This window comes from Monodelphis domestica, chromosome 4 (assembly GCF_027887165.1).
Source record: "Monodelphis domestica isolate mMonDom1 chromosome 4, mMonDom1.pri, whole genome shotgun sequence".
Classification (NCBI taxonomy): Eukaryota; Metazoa; Chordata; class Mammalia; order Didelphimorphia; family Didelphidae; genus Monodelphis; species Monodelphis domestica.
This window is the reverse complement of record NC_077230.1, coordinates 172,777,560-172,801,093: the sequence shown is the minus strand read 5'-3', so window position 1 is coordinate 172,801,093 and position 23,534 is coordinate 172,777,560. Positions and strand designations below refer to the sequence as shown.

Genomic DNA, 23,534 nt, shown 5'->3' with positions numbered 1-23,534 from the left:
ATTTCCTGAGCACAAAAAATGATCATTAGCAGTACTGATCATTTCAAGGCTTAGTTTTGGAAAATATAGATATATTTGGGATGAGTTCTGATTTTTACCTTAAAGGTTTTAAATCTTTATGTATGCATTCATATGCATATATTAAATATTCACATATATTGTCTAGTAATATCATGTTTAAAATATTCTCACCAATAATTGCGCACAATTAACATTTTTTTTCAGAAAAAGTTTCACAGGAAAGCATTTTTATTAGAAAGTGAATACTGTATCAAAAAAGCACATATAAATAAAGAATATATAAACATGAAATGGATGCTCAATTTTCCAAATATTATATTTTTGACAGGTAGTTGCTAATGTTTTCTTTCACGGGAACCTTTCAAAAAGGTATCATGCTATAGTGACAACAGTCATCATTACTATGGCTACAACAGTGTCAATGATGATTGATTGTCTTGGGATCGTGCTAGACCTAAGTGTAAGTATAATTAAATTATTTCCTTCTTCCATTCTGAAGCCCAGAACAGGTTTACATTCAGCAAATAATGGGCAAGCCTTAAGAATATATATTTTCAAATTTCAATAGAACCCATTCTAAAACATCTATTGATTCCATGATTAATGAAATATATGTCTGTATATTATTTGTAGTACTCATACAATTAAACAATATGTCTTAATGAGTATGAATTTTCTTAACAGGCAAAAACATATTCAGAGATTCACATATCCCTCATATCTAGTCAATTGCCAGATGTTGTCATCTTTCTACTTAACCAGCTACTTCCTTAGTTCAGACCCTCATCCCCTCTAAACTGGGCTTTTACAATAGCCTCTGCATTTATTCCTACTTCATATCCCTCCTCTCCAAATCATCCATACCACAGTGATTTTCCTAATGTTACCCATCTAATCATGTCTTTCTCTTACTCAGTAGATTCCAGTATCTCTTTTTTGCCATTAGGGTCAAATATGGGCTCATCTGTTTAGCTTTTAAGGGCCTGCATAACTAGATTCTATCCTATCTTTCCAAACTCATGCCTTTTTATGTATATGTTGTAGAATATAAGCTCCTTGAAGGCAGGAACTATTTCATCTTTGTTTCTGTATCCCCAGTTCCTAATGCGTAGTGGGTGCTTAATATATTACTTCTTGGTGGATTGATTGTGGTGGGTATAAAAGATAAATATCTAACTATATAGATGAAGCTATCATTGAGCCTCGACCATTCATTCTTCCTACAAAACTTCTTTTTCTTTGTAAATCTAAAGCAGTACCTAAATATGTTTGCTTGTTAACATCTTTTCTCTTCAGTCCAACTGCTACCACTTTAATACAAGGTCCTCACTACCATGTGTCTTTTTAAACAAGAACCTTCTAGCTATTCTCCCTGATTCCACATTATTCTCCTCTAATCACTTCAACACACGACTACCATTCTAATTTTTTTAATTACTGTTTTCATCTTTCTACTCTACTACTCAAAAACCTTACTTCCCAACTGCAATGAAGGTAAATTCTACAATAAGTCCATTTTAACCCATATCTTATGCCCACTACCTAAAACAAAGACAAAAGAGGACATTACTATCTCTGAAGATGTTTACATGTTCTTAGGGTATCACAAGTACACAGATAAGTATGATATAAAGTGGAGAATGAAAGGAGCAAAGAAGGGATAAAATTGTTCTAGGAAATTTTGATGAGAAAAGTAAAATCAAAGAAGATGATGCCTTCACTGAGAATTTGAAAAAGATATGGAATATGGAAAATAGCAGTTCATTAATTTTACTTTCAATAAGTATCGACTGTGCACCAAGTACTGTGTTAGCCATAAAAGTACAAAGAAAAAAAACAAAGCAAACAATTCCTATCCTCAAGGTGCTTAAATTCTGACTGGGCAAAAAACAGATACAGGTGAGTAAATAGAAAATGTAGGTAATGTGGAAAAGGTAAATACAAAGTAATTCTGGAATGTTATAGAGAAATCAGAGGGAAAGCAGGAAGTACTAAGGTAGAGGCAGAGAGAGAATTCCAGAATCCTGGAGAGACTGACTCTGGAGGAGCAGTTGGTTACTCTCTGGAGGAGGAGACTGTGACCTTTCCTCCAAGCAAGTTTCACCTTCTTGGAAGTGTTTGAGATTGGTTTAAACTCCACAAGTAGACTGTGAGTTAAACTATGACTCCCCTTCTTATTGGATCTGTATCTATTCCTATATGTTCCTACTGCTGCTGTGATTTCTACTAGGACTCCTGACAGACTCCAGAGGACAACTGTCAGTGAGACCTTTCCTTTATGCTTTGAGACTTTCCTGCTACATTCAATTTCTTACCACTTTTATATATTAACTAAAGTGGTTTAATTTAGTTAGTTGTAGGAATTAGATTTGTAGAGAACTATTAAATATTGTAGGTTATCAGCATGATTGGAGGGGAAGGTTATATATATATATAGTTTTTAGATGGATCATTCCAAGTCCCTTCCCTTCTTTCCCTTATCTTAAAATAAACAATTATTTTAATTATATTTACATATTATTTTAGGTTACTTATTTCAGGAAGGAGAGCACTAACAATTGAGAAGATCAGGAAAATTCTTGAATAAAGGTGTAATGATTTGGACCATGAAGAAATCTAGGGATTCCAAGAGGCAAATATGACAAAAGAGAGCATTTCAGGTGTGAGGATGAGCCAATGCAAAAGTAAAGAAAGAGAGAGAAGAGATAGAATGCCATGTTTAGAGAACAGCAAGTTGATGAGTTAGGTCAGAAAGTAGTGTATAATAATGGAACCATCTTTTGTCACAATAGCTGTTGTGAGAAGCTTATAACTCTATGGCACTTTAGAATGTGAGTTATTATCCACAGGCCATAGTATACTACATACTCGGTCCTTGCAATATTTATTTTATGGTGGTATTTCTTCCCATTGTGCCCCATCTGGGATGAAAAATCACAGAAAATTCAGAGTCAGATGTGCTGGGCATGAAAGAGTAGTGAATGAAAATTCAAGATATCAGAAAATGAAAAGTAGAGTTTGGAGGCCATATTGGTTCAGTCTTACATAGAGTATATAAAGGAGAATATTATGAAAAGGCTGGAAAATTAGGCTGAATCCAATTTAAGTAGGGCCCTAAATGCCAAGCTAATGGGTTTGTTTTTTATCCCAGAGACAATAATGATATGATGAAAGTTTCTTAGCAAGGTAATGGCATAGTCAGGCCCATGCTTTAGAAGATTTCTTTGGGCAGTAATGAAAGATATTTTGGACAAGGGAGAGGCTGGAGGAAAAGAGAACAATATAAGAGCTCTTACACTAGTCCAGATATTATAATAATGAAGTAACAAGAGCATGAGCTTGGTTGGCAGTAGTGTGAGTAAGGAGAAGAGGTTACAGGGGAAAGAAGTTATAAAGGTTGAATCCAAAAGACTTCAAAGTGATTTCAACACTGGGGATGAGAGAAACAGAAGAATCATAGATGGCTTCAAGCTTATAAATCTGAATGACTAAGAATGTTCATGAGCCTGGCTATAGAAATAAAGAAGTGGGAATGAAGGAAAGCGTAATAAGCTACTAAGTTCAATTTTGGACACATTGGGTTTGAAGGACCAGCAACCAAATCTAAGTGGAGATGACTATCTCTCATAGATGAGAGCCTGGAGTCATCCTATGTGTGACCCACCCTATCTATGAAAATGTATTTCCCAATACTTTTCATTATGTGCTGGAAGCCATATTTGTTTTCTCCTGTGCCAGAACTATGACAGCAGTGAATCTTCAGTGAGGTTGGAAGGATTGCCTTTCTTCCCATAACTGATCCCAATCAAAATCCTGCTTCAAGGCTCACTTCAAGTTCTAGCTTTACTTTACTCTACTTTGGTCCCTATGAATCCCCTACATCCTTCTCTAAATTATTATCACCCTTTAAATCTCTACCACACAATTTAACATGTATTCATTTTCTACTATCAAGTTCAGAACCTTTTGGGGGTAATAGTGTAGAATCCAGAACCTCAGAGTTGGGATAACTTCAGAAGCTTATCTGGTCTAACTCACACTGGAACAGGCATCTTCCCCCTATGATACTCTAGAAAAGTGGTTCTCCAGTCTATGCCTGAAAAAATCCAACTGAGTAGGAATCCTACTGCCTCTTCAAAGAACCCATGCCACTTTTAGACAGTGCTACATTTTTGTAATTTAGTTGGTTTTTTTTTTTTAAATAATGAAAAGCACATTTCCTCTATGGTCAAAGGCTTGAGTTCAAACTCTACATTTGACATTTCCCATATATATGATCTTGGGCAAATAAATCACTGAAACTTCAATTTCCTCATAAAATAAGGTTATTACTTTAGAAGGCCTGTGAGATCCTTTTCTACATTCACTTTTTAAAAAACATTTGCCTTCTGTCTTAACATTAATTCTAAGTCAAAAAACAGCAAAAGCTAGACAGTTGTCGGGCCTAGAGATGGGAGGTCCTTGGTTCAAATCTGGTCTCAGACACTTCCTAACTGTGTGACTCTGGGCAAGTCACTTAACCTCCATTGCCTATCCCTTACCACTCTTCTGCCTTGGAACCAATACATAGCATTCATTCTAAGACAGAAGGTAAGGGTTTAAAAAATAAAAGAATTTAAAAAAATGTTTTTAAGGTAGGCAATTGGGGTTAAGTGACTAGTCCAGAGTCACAATCTAGGAAGTGTCTGAGGTCATATTTGAACCCAGATCTTCCCAACTCCAAGTCTGGTGCTCCATCCACTGTGTTACCTAGATGACTATGACTTTTTTTAAGGAGATAGCATGATATAGTCCTGTGATGGCAAACCTATGACATATAGGTCAGTACTAACACGCATAGCCATTTTCAATGACACAAAGCCACATGTGAGCTCAGCTCCCCTCTGGGCCCACCCAGGGAGCCTCATGCCTGCAGCCATGGGGAAGGGGGAGGGCTGCTTCCCACACTGGCCACAGGGGCAGCAGGCGAGCAATAGGTGGCACGCACCAGGAGGCTGGGACCCATGGGGCTCCCATAGGGGCAGGGAGGAGAAGCATGTTGAAGGAGCATGTGGGCAGGCAGACTGGTGGTTGGGCGGCAGCCAGCTGATCTTGCAGTGCCCTCAGGGCCAACCAGCTGGGGAGTGGCAGGGCCTGGCATGGCATAAGACTGGGCAAGACTCTGGCCCATGTGCACCTGTGGAGACACTTTTAGCACCCTGAAAAATATAGCAATAGCTTTACTCACAATTTTTCCCTCTACATACTTTTGTGAGACCTTATTCTCAGCACTAAATATCAAAACCAACAAAAGAAAGGGATTAACAGATGAAGTTAGCGCTTGCTTAGATTTGAAGTATATAAAATACCAACCTTCAACTGGAGATTTAGTCAATGAAATTGTAGCAGTCCGCCCCCTGGCTATGGGCAAGGGGAACACAGTATGTGCAGATTGCTCAGTCTTGGGCATGCTCAGTAGTGCTCATGGCTGGGAAGGCCTCTGACCCTTGACCCCAGCTTCTCCCAGGTTAGGCGGGAAAACAGGTTTCTTTGTTCTCACCTGGTTAAGAGAAACCACACCTGCGCCTTGTCATTGACCAATGAGGGTCATCCCTATGTACTGTGTATATTTGCATATCAAAAACTATATCTAGCCCAGCAGGCTCCGCCTTCATTCTCTCTCTGCTCTCTGCTCTCTGCGCTCCTTCTCTTTCAGGCTACCTGATGGCTGTCCTTGCAGGAGCTTGGCCTCTGGCCAAGCTCCATCTTTAATCTTTCTCTATTCACCTCTCTGACCTGCGTGGTATGGATCTCAGGACTGGAAAAGCCTACAGAATTGGTCCTTTGATCAGAGCTTAGCTGTGGCTCATTGATAATTAATAAAGACTCATCCTGAACACCTCATATCTCTACTAGGACTCCGTCACTTCCCTCGTGGTATCAAAACTTCTATCCTGTCTCTATCTTCCTACCTTGTGGCTTCTCTCACCCCAGAGAGAACCTACAGAAATTCAGCAACAAATGTCATTGATAGGCAGGTTAGTTAAAGAAATCCCCCTTCCCCTCACTTATCTTAGTTCACGGCACCCCACACAAGTTAAATAATAGCAAGATCAAGAAAAGAAACTGACTGACAAATGAACAAAGAAGTCACTAAGGAGGTAAGTTAAATAATTAGTTTATGGTTTATTAAATATAGTTACATATTACAATTATAAATGTTTGTTATTTAAAATACAAATACTGTGAATTTTGGAGGGTTTTGTTCACAGTGACACACCACTGGAGTTATGCTGTTTTTTGGTGAATTTTGACACACCAAGCTCAAAATGTTACCCATCATTGATATAGGCAGTTAGGGACCTGCACTTGGAGTCAAGGAGACCTGGTTTCAAATCCCATCCCAGCCAATAGCTAGGAGATTCTAAGCAAGTACCTTAACCTCTCTGTGACTCACTTTCTTCCTCTGTTAAACAAAGAGATTAGATTTTCTGGACTCTTATCTCTCTTATAGCTCTAAATATAAGAACTTATGATCCCTCCATCAAAACTGAAACCCACATTTTTTGCATCTTCCACTAGTTGCTCCCCATTCTACCATCTGGAACCAAGCAACATAAATCTGATCTCTCCACTACATTAAAGTCTTACATATTTGAAGACAACAATCAAATCCCTGCCTCAACTCAAATAGGGGTAGCTAACATGCCCCAGTTCCTTTAGCAGATCCTCTTAGGGGGTAGAATACCTACACATAACCCAAGATTGTATTTGCTATTCTCATTGCCATTTGCATGCTGACTCACATGGGGCCTTTGCTAAGCCAGGCCCCCTTTATCTTTTCCACACAAGCTGCTATCTAGCCAAACCATTCTTATCTTGAATCTGTGAAACAAGTTTCTCAACCCAAATGTAGGAGTTTCCATACCCCTCTTAAATTTCAGCATTTTGATGAGGACAGGCTGGCTCTTGGTCATCACCATTTCCTATTGGAAACAGCTACATACCATCCCTTAAAATACATTCTAGAAGTCTGCCAGGGGTTCACATCAAGTTCACTGACCTTCAGGTTATAAAATCTACTGTCTTCCCTCTTTTGGAAAATCAGTATGGCATTTGCCCTGCCTAACTGATCTCATTTTCTATTGTTTCCCAAAGATCATTAACAGTGTCACACACTGTCTCATTTACTGGTTCTTTCTTAATATTAGTCTTTAGTTTATGAGGACCTCTCAATTTACCAGATAAACATTAACCCACCTTCTCCAGTACCCAAAGATGGAGGAGAAGAGAACACCCAGGCTACATACCCACATCCCCAAGCTGTGGAATGAGTAAATAGCCTGACAGACTGACCAAATTGGAGGATATGACTACAAAATTAGGTGGGGTCTGAGAGAGACATAAGTAAGGCAGTTTTAATAAACCAGGGAGAGGGTTCGGAGGTGAGCTGGAATTGTGGAAAGAGGGCCAGGACCCTCCATACCTCCATACCAAGGCATAGAGCCTGGCATAGGCTAAGCTGCCATGGTCAGGAAAAGGGGCTTCCCTTCTGTGCTAGGCTGAGGGTGGGGGAAAGCTTGTACTCCCCAGCAAACAGTAAGGCAGTACATCAAATGGAGCAGGGGTAAGTATGAAAAGCAGGAAGCACAGAGGTTGGGCCATGGTACCATGGCTAAGGTAGCCGCTCCAGCTGAAGCCACACTGGCATTGTTTCAGCTGTGCAACCTAGCAGAGGTTTGATGTGAGGTGGGGTGAAGCTACAGTCTGGCCATTTAGCTGGGGATTGAGCCACTGGTGGGAGCTGCTTTTGCTGGGTAGTGCAGAAAGAGCAATCTCAGCTGCAGACAGGGCAGAAATCTGCTGGGGTTTAAAAAAAAAAAAGCTCTGAGTTCTAGTCCCTTCTTAGAGTCACCAAAAATGTAGAGATTAAAATTAATATCCAATACTACAAGTGTTATATTTAATACTATTTATTAAAATCAACTTAGATCAAAGGGAAAGTAAATGCCAGAGAGACCGAGCCAGCCCCTCTCTACCTCCTAGAGTCCAGCCAGAGAGAGAGAGAGAGAGAGAGAGAGAGAGAGCCAGCTTGGTCAAACCCGAAACTAAAATCTCAACCAACGTAAAATGATGCACATACAGTAAAAGGAAAAGGGGCTTGTTTGAAATATAGTTTCTAGGGTTCAAGATTCTAAATTAATACATCATTCAAACCACTTTATTTCAAAATGAACATACATGCACTCCTAATGTCACAAGCTCAATGTATTCCAGTCCTTTTGCCCATAAGTCGAGTTCCTTATTTCCCTGAGTCTCTCTCTCAAAATCAGATGTATATTTCTACATCGAAATTCCTTGGATCACTTGACAGCTTTTGTATATTAAAATGGCAAAGTGGTTTTGTAGTGTGACCACGGAGTCAGCCAGAGTTTGACAGAAATGAGATCAGTGATAAGGGTAGGGGGGGTGAAGACAAAGGCTAAGATCTATACCCTAGCCTAGAGAAGATTGTGTGATGTGCTTGGGGATAAGATGTCTCATGTCTGAAAAAATACAACAAAAACATTTGGCAGTTGACACTACATTGGGTACTGCAGGCTACAATGATTAGATGCCCTAGAGTCCTTTTAGGTTACAAAACTGTGTATGGAGAAAGGAAGACCCATATTTACATCTGGCCTTGGGCACTTACTAGCTGTGATCATGACTCTTTACCTCAGTTTCCTTGATTGTAAAAGGGGGGAAATAATGGTACCTACCATCCAGAGTTGTTGTGAAGATCAAATGATATGATCTTTGTAAAGCATTTAGCACAGTACCTGGCACATATGTATTCATTTATTATTATTATTATAGTATTTAATAACATTATCCTGAAACTAGGACTTCCCCTTAAGCTTGAGCTCCAAAGTATATGATATAATCCAGTTCCCTTCTCTGTAAATTCTGTTAGTTAAAAGAAGTCCACCCAATGCGTTTATTAAAAAGTGAGACTTGGGGGCAGCTAGAGTGGATTGAGAACACTTCCCAACTGTGTGATCCTGGGCAATTTAACCCCAATTGCCTAGCCCTTCTTCTGCCTTGGAATCAATGCTCAGTACTAATTCTAAGGTGGAAGGTTAAGAGTTAAAAAAGAAAATAAGTTATACCTGTAGGTCTGTTTTTAAATGACTATAAAGGAAATAAAAAGTGGAACCTCAAGGGAAACATATTGTCTTAGCTAATAAGCTTTAGTATTTTGGCTATCTTGTTTGATTCCCGCAGCTGAGTAGCAGCAGCAAGCTACAAACCCCACAAATGAGACATGCAGTCATCATCACAGTCTTCATTTTGCAAAACCACAGTAGCATTTACCAGGATTTTAATTTTAATTCCTTCATGAATACTCAGTGTATAATTTCCTCTGACTACTCCTTTGGCCTATCATGTCTTAAAAGGTATCTTGCTTAAAATAATACTATAACTATAAAGGAATTATATCCAACAAGACATTTTGCTCCCTGGCCATTTTTGGACTGGTAAGGAAATATCAAGTTGGTTTAAATTAAGTGACTGAGGTAGAATGGAAGACAGTGGTGATGCCATTATAGGATTGTCACTGATGTGAGGGTTGCAATATCAACCTTATATTGGTACTGTGACAGCATCATCACCCTCACTCCATAGGGTACAGAGTGGCCACCTCAAATGACAATTATCCTTTTTCCTCTTCTTGTAGTTATACCTCAGTGTTCAATCCCAACCAGAAAATAAATCAGCAAAGCAGAAGAAGGTTAATTAGGAATGGGAAAACCTGTCCTCAAAGATCTAAGAACTAAGTCATCTCATATTTCCTGCTTGTATTTTTAGAACTCAAATTATTGGGAGATAGGGACAAAATAATATATATGCAGTGGTCAATGTGTAGTGTAAGGGAGAAAAATGTGAGGGGTTTATGTAAATGCTTGAACTGGATTATTTAGGAGTAGGGGCAACAGGAATTAAGTTAAATTCCAGAGATTTATTTTAAGAATTAATTTATAAAATATAGAAAAAGTGTAAGTAAGAAAATCCAAGAGAGGAAAGGTTAAGATATCTAGCCTAAGCACTAAGTATTTTGCTCCAGGCTCTGGCTCAACCCAGGCAGGGCTAATTAGCCCTTAGTAAGAGGGGCCTCAGCCATGAGCTGAGGACCTGGGGATGCAGGAAGCCTCTCTCAAGGGCATAGGTCTCCCCTGAGACTAATTCCTTCAGAAAATCCAGGAAAGGAGTCAGCTCTTCTTATTCACCCCACATGGTAGTTCTAAAGAAAGTAGGAGCAGTCTGAGATCCTATGTCAGAGCTCCTCCAAAGTCAAGTTGAAGACAAAAGACTGAAGAGCCTCTCCACAAGAAGTTCTTGGCATTTTTAAAGACCATACCTTTTCATTACTTCCTGTTACATCTTTCCATTTTACATGTACAAATTATAGCTAAAGCTTTGCTTAGGACTGCAAAGGGGACCAATTCTGATTCATCACCCACTATCTCACATGTGGCTCACAGACTTCTCCTACTCAAGAGTAATTGGGACGTAATTTGGTTTTGATGATTAAATCTAAAAATGGGCAGAGGAGAGTTAATTTAATCTTCACAATCAGGGGAGAGTAAATTTCATTTTCATAATCAAGGGAGTGTTCATATATAATCTTCACAGTAGTAAAGTAGTAGTCTCCTATTGTGTTTTTTTCTAACATTTAATATTACTTCAAAGCATAGTGTCTATATACTATGAAGATTACATCCTTATTTCTATTGATCTGAAGAAAACATGAGCAGTTCAGGAAAAGTTTTCAGATTATGAAAAGGAGATTGCACATTTTTTAGAGAACTAACCAGTTATTAGACTTAAAAGTAGAAGGAACTTCAAATGGAGAAATTTAAATTGTCAGTTCTAGAGAAAATGAGATGCAACACATCTAGAATTTGGTACAATGTCAAAGAGACCTAGGGTAAAGGCAGATTGATGGAATTTTTTAATCAACGTGGTTACTTTGAAGGTAACACAGGTACCAGTTCAGTTCCCTTTGCAAGGAATCCTGAAACAAGAACTGGGTCTGGATCTTCCCTCACTTTAGGGTGGTGATATATATTCTCTCTAGCCTTTTCTCTAGATTTCTCCATGTTTGCTAAAAAATTGCCCAAATTCATTAGGCCCAAGAGACTTAGTAATGGACTCCAATTCTGTCTTTGTCCTGATGTTATTTTTTTTAAACAAAAGATTATAGATATTTGGAAGGGACCATAATCATAGGATCATAGATTTAGAGTTGGAAGGAGCTTAATCCTCTAAATGCAAATCCACTCATATTTCCTCCAGTTCTTTTGTGGGATCACCTTTGGGAAGTATGACACAGCAAAAGAAGTCATGCAAACTGAATATAGGCAACATTTTGTTTACTAACAAAAAAGAGTCTCATTTAAACAGTCTTTTAAAATAATACCTAGAAGAAATAATATAACTCTGAGTGAATGTGAAACACTGAGTCTATTTTTGGTTAAATTAAAGAGAACCAAGAGGAAAAAATAAGTAATCGGATTAAAGGAATCAGGGAGACTGAACTTACAGTAAGATTATAATACTTAACTGTCTAATATTCAGAATTAGATTAATAACAATGAGAAGAAAAGAATCATTTGCCTCAATGTAAGGAATTAAACAATGAAATTAGGAAAAAATAATTTGAATTTGAATGGTAGCTGGGGGAAATGACTCATAAACATTTATTATATTACTAGTAGACAACATAAAGTGGTGGAAATTTTATGTGCCATGTATAAAAATCAGGGCATACAGCAAATGTGTTGGCAGTTTAGTTGATGTTAAATTTTAGACCTTTACAGTCTTTTCCTTATTTCTCCATGGTATAACAAATATTGGCATGCTTTCAAAAGAAGTCACAATATCCTCAATTTAAAAGAATGCAATTTTCCAAAGCAAAGAAAATAATACTGTATGTGCTATCAATGTTGACATGCATCATCAGTCATGCCACCATTTTGGTGGAATTCTCAGGGCAAACTGCTGATGACTACATGCTTTTGCAGATCCTGAGACAAGAACTTTGCATTCAGGCAGAACATCTGATCAGACTTTTTCCAGTTAAAACATTAGTTTTCTTTCTAATGATTAGATTTCTTCCTAGTAACTTCTTTCTCAATTGTGAGATGTATAAAATAAATAGAATGCTCACTGGTCTGCCCTATCGAACACATTGGCTTTTGAATAGTCCCAAAATTCTAGATGGTGATAGCTCTTTAAGAGGAACTCTTGGCAGGTTTCAGCCTGTAGAGTTTCCACACCTCTGTGGTTCTGGGTGAATAAGCTTTACGTATGTTTATCCCTGCCCAAAAAATGGATTCTTGAAGAGTACAGTATAGTCTTTCTACATTTGCATTTGAGTGGTTTACTGACATATTTAAGGCTCTTTATTTCAAAGTAATAGACCAGTAACACTTATTTCATAGAAACAGGACTTCAATCAGTTTTCAGAATCTTTTATACTACCCCGAAGTATAGTTAGTCAGCTCCTCACTGTGGGGCCAAAGTCTGCACAGTTCACTGACACATTCAAACCTGGTTCAGCTGAAAACAAATCTTTTTTGCTCTCCATGTCAGTTGCCAGTCATCCCTTTTGCAAAGTCTTTCTATATGGAAAATATATAGAGACTCCAGGTGTTTTCTTCCACTAACTGGAATTTTTACTAACTGCATCTTTACAGGTCTATGATGTTATCTTATTCCTGAACAGGATTATTAAATCCTGTTCAAGGCTTATTCTAATCTGTCACTTTCTTTCCCAAACTGCAGGAAGCAGCTAGATGGTATGCTGGATAGAGCCCTGGGCCCATCCTGAGTCCAAATCTAGCCTCAGATACTTAGCTAGCTTTGTGACTCTGAGCAAGTCATCGAACCTCTCTCTGCCTCAGTTTCATCCTACTTCCCAAAGTTGAAGAACAACTAGGTGGTACAGTGGGTAGGGTCCCAGACCTGAAGTCAGAAAGACTCATCTTCCTGAGTACACATTCAGCCTCTGACAATTACTAGCTGTGTGACCCTGGGCAAGTCATTTAACCTTGTTTGCCTTGGTTTCTTTATCTGTAAAATGACCTGTAGAAGAAATGACAAACCACACCTATAACTTTGCCAAGAAAACTTCAATGGATTCAAGAAGAGTAGGGCACAACTAAAATGGCAACAATAATAACAAAACAAACTCAAGGTTGTTTTGAGAATCAAGGAAACACAAGGCCTGGCACTTTATAGGCACTTTATAAATGCTTATTTCCTTCCTTCCTTCCTTCATCATGCTTTAATTCAAGTCAGAATCCCTAAGAACCAGGGCTTCAAAGAAAAACAAGACCAATATTCCAGATTGAATCCTTTCATCTGGTTTAAGCTTACCAAAAACCTTCTGATTTAAGGACTGCAGGCATTATCTCCATCCTATCCATGAGCCTCAGTGAGGTTGGATAAATTTAACTGCTGTTCAACTTCTAAGAAGTATCAAAGGCAGGATCTGAATCAAGATGTTCCTGACCAACCACAGCATTATACTATGTCTTCCTTACTCATAATCTCCCAAATCCTGAAACTTTACCAAAATTCCTCTGTAGTTTCTGTTCCCTTTTTCAATTTATCAACTGCTATTGTGCCAATGACATAATTTTGTAAACTATAACTGCTCTTTTCATTGGGTTTTCCAAGTATAGGGGTAAGTGGCAGCAAAATGCCTGGTGACTTATCACTGAACCTGGAAGCAGTTTTCTAATTGGATGCCCACTGGGCCATATGCTTCCATCAAAGCTACTCTGGAGCTGTTGTCTGTTCTTTTTCATGTTCAGAAGATTTGCTTTTATCAAAGGCAAAGAATAGCAGTACCAAAAAATAAAGCAAACCCTAAAAATGAAAAATATTGCCTTTATGAAAAATGTAATCTCTGAATCCAATCAAATCCACCAACCTTCTATATGAGCAATATTCCCATGTTCTGTAAGGCAACCCTGCTATCAAGCCTTTAAGTCAAAAGCTTCTCTCATATCTTTAATATACTACAAAGGATAGTCAAAATCAGCCATAGTGGGAGTGGGGAGGATGTTGATAATAGGTAGAAGGGACAAGTTCCCCTTTCTTAGTTATATATATTTACCTCCTAATCTCTGTGTTAAATAAAGCTGCTATTTTCCCTTTGGTTATGTTTATCCACATGCTAATATAGGATGGTGAGTTGAGCCTTCATGTCTATTTGCAAAGGTAATGAGTATGTTTGATTTTACTCAAAGGTGGGGTTAGACATGTTATTTATTGCTAAGCACATTTAGAGTTTTATTTACCCTGTTTTATTTACAAGGATATAAACTTAAATTTATACTAAGATTCCCAGGTGAAAAGAGGAGGTCTGCTTCCCCAGAAAGTCCAAACTCATACAAATAAGAGTTTAAAAACTTTATATTTGATAGTCTGCCAAGATTATAGAAAAATAATGAACTAACACATAACCAAAAATAAAAGGAAATTTCTAGAATTTGTCCAAATACATCTTTGTACCTTATTTTATTGACTTTGTGAATTATGTTTTAGTTTCATAAATAGGATATTTAAACAAAATGTGCATTTCTTAAAATTATTCAAACGTGCATTTACAAAAAAATAAAAATAAAAGTATGTCATGATATCCAGGAGAAATATTCTTAAACATATGTTGAAATCATAGTTTAAGAAAGCTATTTGTTTACCTATATTATGATTTTATTTTTATATTTTAAAGTCTTAGAAGTAGAAAGAACACTGGGATTTGGGAGACGGGATGCCTGGGTTGTAGGTAGGGTTCTGCCCGTCTCTCTGATCTTGGGTAGATCACTTTACACTTCTCTCGACTTCAGTCCAAAGGAGGGATTGACCAAGATTGCCTCTGCATCCTTTCTAGTCCTAATATTCTTTGGTTCTATAGTGGGAAAATCCTCTAAATATAAATCTACTCTGAGAAGGGAAAAACATAATTCCTAAATCCCTTGATATTTTCTCCTCTCTTTCTGATTCAATCACAAGTTAGTAAATACATTTTAAAGAACAATTACAAATTTTTGGTTTGGTAACTGTCAGGGGAAAAATGTGTTTGTTCTGCCAAATTACCTTATTTTCTTCTCATTTCCTCCTTACAGGGTGTCCTCTGTGCTGCTCCACTTATTTTTATCATCCCATCAGCTTGTTATCTGAAACTCTCTGAAGAAAGATGGATCCACCCAGATAAGATTATGTCCAGTGTAACACTTTTAAATGGTGTGGTTGTGATGATAGTTGGATTTGTCATGACAATTCGATATCCAGATGACTGCAGCCATGGACAGGAAATGGCCTATTGTTTATCCACAAATTTCTTCAATAACTCATTCTCTTCTTTTGAACCAACAATACAGCCATCTGTTTTGAATACAAGTACTGTCCAGTAATCTAGTTGCTAATAAAAATATGATATTATAATTTTATGTGACCTATAAGTTTTGACATGAGTAATTGTATTTCTTTCTGTTGCCTTATCTTGTGTTCAGGAGATCCCTTTTTATACCCTGGCCTTTACTCAGATTTCAGTTTCTTTTATATTGTGAGGCACTGCCTCTATTTTGAATAAAGAAGTAGATTTGGCTGAATTTTGATTTTGCAGTAGGATATAAGTCTTTGAATGATTGTTAAAAATAGTGTGAGAACTCGAATCTTTAAAAAATCTCCTAGCCAGTCCTAGAGACGGGAGGTCCTAGGTTCAAATCTAGCTTCAGCCACTTCCTAGCTGTGTGACCCTGGGCAAGTCACTTGACCCCCATTGCCCAGCCCTTACCACTCTTCTGCCTTGGAGCCAATATACAGTATTGATTCCAAGACGGAAGATAAGGGTTTTAAAAAAAATCTCCTAGCTCCCCCAAATGATCATTTCTTCTTAATATGTGAACTAGCACATTGTTCTCTGAAATAAGGAATGGAAAGTAAGATTTCTAATTCTTTTGTCTTCATTTAAAATTTTCAAGACCAAGTCTTTAGAAGAAAAGAAAAGACAAGGTAAAGGCCAACAAAAATATCTACACTGATGGAAACACCACTCATTATAATGCCTAGTGATTTACCTCCTTTTGAGTAAAGTGATAAAAATAAACTACTCTTCTATTTTGTGGATTTCTAGCTCAAGAGTATCCTTTCTGCCAAACCCTTCCTGTCTCTTGACTTCCCTATTAACTATCAAGGATACTTGTCCAAGTCACTCAAATTTGAAACCTGGGCATTATCCTCCTTTGACCCCTCACTTTCTCTCACTCCTGACCTGATCTATTGCCAACTATTGTAATTTTACCTTTGTAACATCTCTTGCCTTTTCTTTCCTCTGACACTAGTCTGTAATAGGTTCTCATCACCTTTTGCATAGATTATTGCAATAGCCTTCTGGTATATTTGTCCTGCCTCAGGTCCTTCTCCACTACAATCTATCCCCTACTCAGTCACCAAAATGACCTTCTAAAGGGCAGATCTGATCATGGCACATAGTCCCTTATCAAATTCCAAGTGACCCCCTATTACATCCAGAATCAAATACCAAATCCTCTGTTTGGCATTGAAATAAAATAATAAGCTGACTTAAACTTTTTACTTCTTAATATGGAGAAGATAAATTGAGGAAAAACTTATTACTTCACAATGGCTACTATTCTCTGGCTTTGACTAGAGAGAGGACTGCTTCAGGAACCTAAAACTTCTGAGGGAACCTGAGGCTGCTTATTGGTAATGGAGGGCAGAGAAATGTTGCTGGGGGGATCCTACCACACACACACAGGGATGCTGGTACACATGGGACACTGCTCTAGGGGAATCTGCCTATTGATCCCTAACAATGGCTGATCTATTTCCTAATCTCCTTCCTCCCTCAATCTCTCTTCCAACTGTCTTCCTCCTGCCATGCTTCTCCTCCCAATTTTCCCTCCCCCTTGAGTGAATTATAAAATACTCTAAGTTTCTTTCTCAGGTAAGGGGTTTATTGGGATAACAGGATGGGAAACTGAGATAAAGGGGATGAGGAAGTCCCTAGTCTAACTGAGGTAAAATTGAGAAAGTAGTCCAGTCACAAACTGTGACTATTAGATAGGGAGATGGAGGACAATGGCTTTTCAAGATCTTCTTTCTTTTTTTTCAGTTAGATTTCTCCTTCTTGTTAATTTCAACTGTCCAAAGTCAGAGAACTTCAAGTAACCAAGTCAGCCCCACCAGAGTCCAAAAGCCAAGTCAGCTTCACAAAAGTCTCTCAGCCAACTTCAAACTCCAGAAAGCAAATGTGTGTCTCCCATTCAGAGACCCAGAGACCAAAAATTCCCCCGGTCAACTCCAACTCTTCAGAGCCAGAAAACCAGAGACCCAGTTCAAAAACCCAGTTTCTCTTCTTAGTATGGCCAGCCAAAAGCCACCAGGAAAAAGTATGACTTCCAGTCCCAAACACAGAGACACAAAAGACCCCTGGTCAACTCCAACTCCTCAGAGCCAGAGAGACAAAGTCCAAAAGCCAAGTTTCTCCTCTCAGTGTCCAACTAAAGCCTACAGAGAAAAAGTAACTTCAGTCCCTGACCCAGAGACCCAAAAAGACCCCTCCCCCAGCTCCAACTGCCACCAACCTGGGACATTCCGGTGGAATCCTGGGTTTTTGCATTTTAGAGCTAGAACTCCAGTCCTGCAAAAACTTCTGTCTCTCATATTTCTATTACAGCATTCAAAATCCTTCCTATCCCCCTCCCCCTCACACCTTGACCTTTGCAATCACCTCCCCCTCACATATTGATCTTTACAATTGTCTAATACCTTAGTCCCCACCAAATAAATATGGGGTGATCCAGCAGCATTGGCTCCTTTTTGTTTCTAGAACTAAATATTCTCAGCACATTCATTGCTTTTTCTTATGGCTGGAATTCTCTTCCTCATCATCTCTTAGGTTTATTTTGAGCCTCAACTAAAATCTCACTTTCTACCAGAAACCTTTTCTTATTCCCCTTAATTAGAATGCCTTTTCTGTTTGAATTATCTCCAACTTTTCCTGTTTATTCATAATTATCTACATAAGATCTCCCTCATAAGACTGTGAGTTACTTGAAAGCAGTACTGTCTTTTGCCTTCTTTGTATCCCCAGGGCTTAGTATACTAACTGGCACATATGTCCTTAATAAATGTTTATTGAGTGAGTATCCAAGGAATATTAACTACAAAAGAGGCACCAGCAACTAATTTATACTATTATTCTATTTTTAAATATACTTCAATCAAACAAGCTGCTTCTTTTTGTAAAAATTAAAATGAGATTGATCTCAAATGTAAAAATATTATATTTTAGGAGATTTACTAATGATCATTAGAAATCAAAGAATAAAGAGGATATAAAATAAAGACCACATGCCCATGGATGATTAGCCCTTTAAAATTCCCTCGCTTAGCTTACCACTGACACCATGATCACTATAAGCCAAAAAGAGAGTGAACAGGACTGCCCACTGAATATTTATTCCCTGTCTACAAGACGTACATAATGACAGGAAGATGGTGGGCTCCAGAGAAATGTAGTTCTTTTTTGGGGTAACAGATTTTCAATTATACATTCTCCCCTGAGATCTGGTGGAAGATGGGTCTCTCCAATGGATCTTGTAAACATAACCATCTTTTAAATTACAGTAATCTGGGGATGAAAGGGAAAAGAACAAACCCATGATTGCTAAGCATATTGACAAAAAGCCAGTCAGGGGTAAGTCCCCTTCAGCATAAGAGTATACGTACAAAACAGATGTATTCAACCCCACACAGTTCAAATCGCCACATCCCAAAAAGTTCACTTTCTGGATTTGGAGAGGTAGCATGTTTATTAAATTAAAATTAGTGTCAAAAGAATTTAAACTTTGCATTTTGGAATAATAATACATTCCCCACCCCCCTGAAAAGGGTGTTGAAAAACATATGGCTGAGTTATGAGGTATATGAATCAATTGGCAAGAGAAATTAAAAACATCAAAAAAGTCCAAATAAAAATGAAAAAATAACTTCTGGATGAAATAGACTATCAAAGTCTTATGTGTAAAAATTCTAAGTAAAGGAAAATCAACCTATAACAGGGCCTTGAATCAGGACCCAGTTAAAGTGATTTCTGTCCTACAAGTCTGTAGGACAAAATGCAGTAATATTTCACTTACCCATTTGAGGCCAAGACTACAGGAAGTTGCCATAATATAAGAGAGAAAAAAGGACTAGATTTTTCTGTGATAGGGAAGTGTTATTCCCTGATCTGATTTTAACTTCACAGGGATAGGGGAAGTCAGGATTATAGTCAAACTTTGACCTTTGTCTGTGAGTATTTCACAAAGAGTGTGGTACAACTTGTCCAACATCTTAAAATATGTCAAGCATCACAACCTTGTGTCTCACACTAGGTTCAAGTCTTGTCTTAGAAATTCATTAATCCTACTTGGATTGGTTTGGTCCCTTTTTATCTTGTGCTCCTTAGCACTGTGCAGTTACTCTTTTGTTCCCTTCTCCTAGAATCAGACACAATCATTAATCACAGTCCCATAATATTCATCAATAAATGGCATGTTTCCATAGTCTAAAGCTTTGGGGTATGCATTAATATTATAGCAAATATATATTTTAATTTATATTACTATAGAATAAAAATTAATATTGATTGTATGTACTTTAAGTATAAGAAATGAGAAAAAGGAAAAAATCAAATATTCTAATAAAAAGAAAAGAAAAGTAATAATAAAAATAAAGATTCAGGAATTCAATGTGTTTACAAAAACAGTATCTACTTGCCTTTGGACTATTATCTCCAATGCATGTGATAGGATATAGTCAATCCATTTCAATAGAAGATGCTCTCTTTACATGTGAGAAATGAATCCAATAGTCCTCTCCAATTTTTATAGATATTGGAGTGGTTAGCAATATTTGGAAAGACCCTTCCCAGGAAGGCTGAGTTGCTCCAGTGCACTGGAAGTTCCTTATAATGGAAGTTTCTTATAATGGAAGCTCCATTTTCTCCTGGATTCAGGTCATGAAGTAAAAAGTCTAGTGGTCCTGCTTGTACTGTACTGCAGCTCTAGATTCATATAGTTCAGTTTGTACTATAATTCCTGTATATAGGAAGCAATAGAAGTATCTCCCCCTAATAGTGATGTATATGCAGGGGGAAAGACCTTAGCCTGTATAGGGAGATATCCAAAAAGCTTCTCAAATGGTGAAATGTATAGATCTCCCCTGGACCTAATTCTAAGATAAAATGGGGCCAGTGGGAGAATTTCAGGTCATTTTAAATGAGTCTCACTGTATAATTTGCTAATCATAGTTTTAAGTTCTCTGTTCTCTGTTCATTCTTTCAACTTGGCCTGAGCTCTGGGGATGATACAGTACATGAAATTTAGGAGTTATCCCCAAACAAGAATATATCTGAATTAAATTGAATTGGTAAAATGACTTCCCCTATCTGAATCAATACATGCTGGCAGGCCAAAGTGAGGAATAGTCTCTTTAGTCTCTTTTAAAAGCACCTTAGCAACAAAAGCTACTGTTGCTCAAGCTGGAAGAAATGCTCCCAGCCATCTGGTCAGTTGATCTACTATGACTAGACAAAATTTATAATGTCCAGTCTTTGGCATTGTTATGAAATCTGTCTGCAGGTGCTCAAAAGGTGTGTAAGCCAGAGGATGCCCACCAAAAGCCTTGCCACAAAAGGAATGATGATTATATGCTGAGCAGGCTGTACACGCTTTAGAGGTTATAGTATTTATACCAGGGGCAATCCATACTCTTTAATAGAGTCCACAATGTCCTGGGTATCAAAGTGATCATTTTTATGATCAGATTTGAAAATTTGGAGTATGGGTTTTACTTCAGATGACACCCATACTCCATTAATCTGTTTTGCTTTAAATTTTTGCTTTCATTTTTCTGCTTCCTTTTCATTACAGGAAAGTGATAAATTTAAGTCATCAGTGATTTTTAATGTTAAAATTAATTCATGTCCTTCTATAACCACTAGCTTTGCAGTGGTATTTGCCGGGTCATTTCCCCTAGAGACAGGGTCAGTGCCACCTGTATGGGCAGAGCAATGAAAAATAGCTGTTTCGGGCAGCTGGAAAGCAGAAAGAACTTCATTAATAATTTTTGCATTAGCTATAGATTTTCCAGCTGAGCTTAAAAAATCCTCTCTGAAGCTATAACATACTCACTGAATGACACATGCATATCTAGAATCTGTATAAATTGTTGCCTTTTTATCTTTGGCAATTATACAGGTATGTTTCAGGACTATAAGTTCTGTACCTTGAACACTTATATTTGAGGACAGTAAAGCTGAAACTCAGTGGCAAATTCTGTGACTACAGCAGCTCCAGTGTAGCAAATGCCATCCCTCATAAAAGAATAACCATCAGTAAATAAGACTAGATCTGGATTGTCTAAGGGAGTGTCTAAGAGATTATCTCAAGGCTTTTCAGTCATAGACACTAGTCTTTCCCAACTGTGTAATGGTTCTCCTGAAATTGGTAAATCTGGAAGCAAGGTGGCAGGGTTAAGAGTTGTACAGCATTTTAAAGTGATATTTTCATTGTTTATCAAGGTTATTTCATACCTTGTAATTCTCTGATCAGAAAATACCTGTGTTCTATGCCTTAGCAACAATGCTTTTACCTCATATGGGCACATAATTATTAATGGAAATCTCAATACTAGATCAACAGGTTTTGTTACTAATAAAGCTGTGACAGCTATGCCTCTAAGACATGGTGGTGATCCAAAAACTACTGGGTCCACCTGGGTTGAATAATGTTACAGACAAAAGAGTGGTTGCCATAAACCAAGACCACAAAAATATGGGTTTAAGACTTTGAATTGTGAAAACTGCAAAGATAAATTTTTAGTGTCTTGATTTTATATTAAAAATAAAGTGGTCACCAGGGGAAAAATTCCCAAACATGAAATACCCAAGTCAGCTGGGTTTTATGGAGATTTTAATTAATACAAATTAAGGAATTAAGGAAAGGGGGGGAGAGAGAAAGAGAGAGAGTAAGAGGAAATAGGGCCTAGGCCAAAGGCCTAGGCCTTTCTCCTTAAGAGAGAAAACTAAGTCAGTCTTTAATCACTCACCACAAGATCCTTCCAAGCAAAACTCTAGTGTTCTGAAAGACAGCTACTCAAACTAGTCTGAGCTCCAACTCAGCTACCAAAGCTGAACTACATCCAGAGGCCTCTGACCTCCTTTTAAAGAGAATTTTCTCCTATGTCACCTCCCCTAAATTTTCACATCTATCAATCACAGTAGATGTTTTCCAAAGGACTGACCATTTTTAATTCACATCTTGTTATCACCTTCTTAATTCACATCTTGTTATCACCTTCTCTGGGTAGACTAAAACTTCTGAGTATTTCATACCTCTTTGCTAAAGTTGTCCCTTGCAAGTTGCCTGACCTTTTAGTGATTAATTTGACCTTCATAGGTACTTAGCACCCTTTTGTATTATATCTAAAAATAGGCCTAGGTTAAGGGCTTTTGCCTCACTATAATTATGAGTTAAGTACCTTCATTGTTCCCTAAGGAGTTTTACAACTTTATCTTCCCCTAAAGTATGCCTAAGTATGGGTGGAGTAATTTTAAAGATCCCAATACATTCCTGACTCAGTACCTTCATTGTTTAAAATGGGGAATAGCCTTAACCAAATGTTTTAAGGTAGAGTTTGAGCAGTTTTAAGATTCACAATAATAAGCAACTGGGTGCTGAGAAGTGCTGGGGACCATCAAACACAGGTAGTCACAGGTAGAAACTGAGGCTTCAAAGCAGTCTCCAGAAAAGATGAGACACCCACTCAGCCCCACTTTATGTGACTTCTTCCACTAACATCCCTTACTATTAGAATTGCTATGAGTATTGATCTCTCCCTACTTTCAAGAAAAATAATATAAGAGCAAGCTACTTGCAGGATTAATCCATATATTCTATTTTAATCCCCCCAAAATACCACCCCAAAGATCAAATTTACAGAATTAAAACCTAAAGATTTTTATGTACCCACTTAGGTGTTATACCTCCCTTTTTCTTCTTAGGTTTAAGTCTCTAGATTCCACACCCCCACTGCTAGCCAGGGAATCACTTCTCAAGCCCAAGCTGATACAGCACACTTCTCTCTTATGTTTGTTTGTTTATGTTTACTGAAGTCCCAGTAACATTTCTAAGATACCAGAATGAAACATTAAAATATGGTAGCTGGAAATTGGAAAATATCTAAATCTGGGTTGTGTTAAATTTACTCTTTAACCATGTACCTGGCAGTAAACGTTTTTGGTATCTATCTCCTAAGTAATCATGATTGATTATGCAACTTGATTAAAAGCAATAATGATTTTCTTAGCTGGTCATCCAACAGGTCAGTGGGGACCGACCCCTAGTTGCCCTGCCTGTGACATTTATCTCTAGCAATATCTGCTTTTTTGTAGCAACTTGGTATGC

At 37.8% G+C, this 23,534-nt stretch overlaps 1 protein-coding gene across 4 annotated transcripts in view; it reads left to right on the top strand.

Annotated features, from left to right (window-relative positions):
- The window catches only part of LOC130453710 (putative sodium-coupled neutral amino acid transporter 11), a 124,895-nt gene extending 108,639 nt beyond the window's left edge, over positions 1–16,256 (top strand). For 2 of the 4 annotated variants that reach the window (XM_056793969.1, XM_056793968.1), the window contains exons 12-13: positions 350–481; positions 15,183–16,254. In XM_056793969.1, the coding sequence (XP_056649947.1) occupies positions 350–481; positions 15,183–15,470 (420 nt within the window). In that variant the 3' untranslated portion in view covers positions 15,471–16,254. Of the gene's footprint in view, positions 1–349; positions 482–15,182 lie in introns of all 4 variants that reach the window. The other 2 variants (XM_056793970.1, XM_056793971.1) reach the window with 2 other exon arrangements.
- Positions 16,257–23,534: the final 7,278 nt, after the last annotated feature.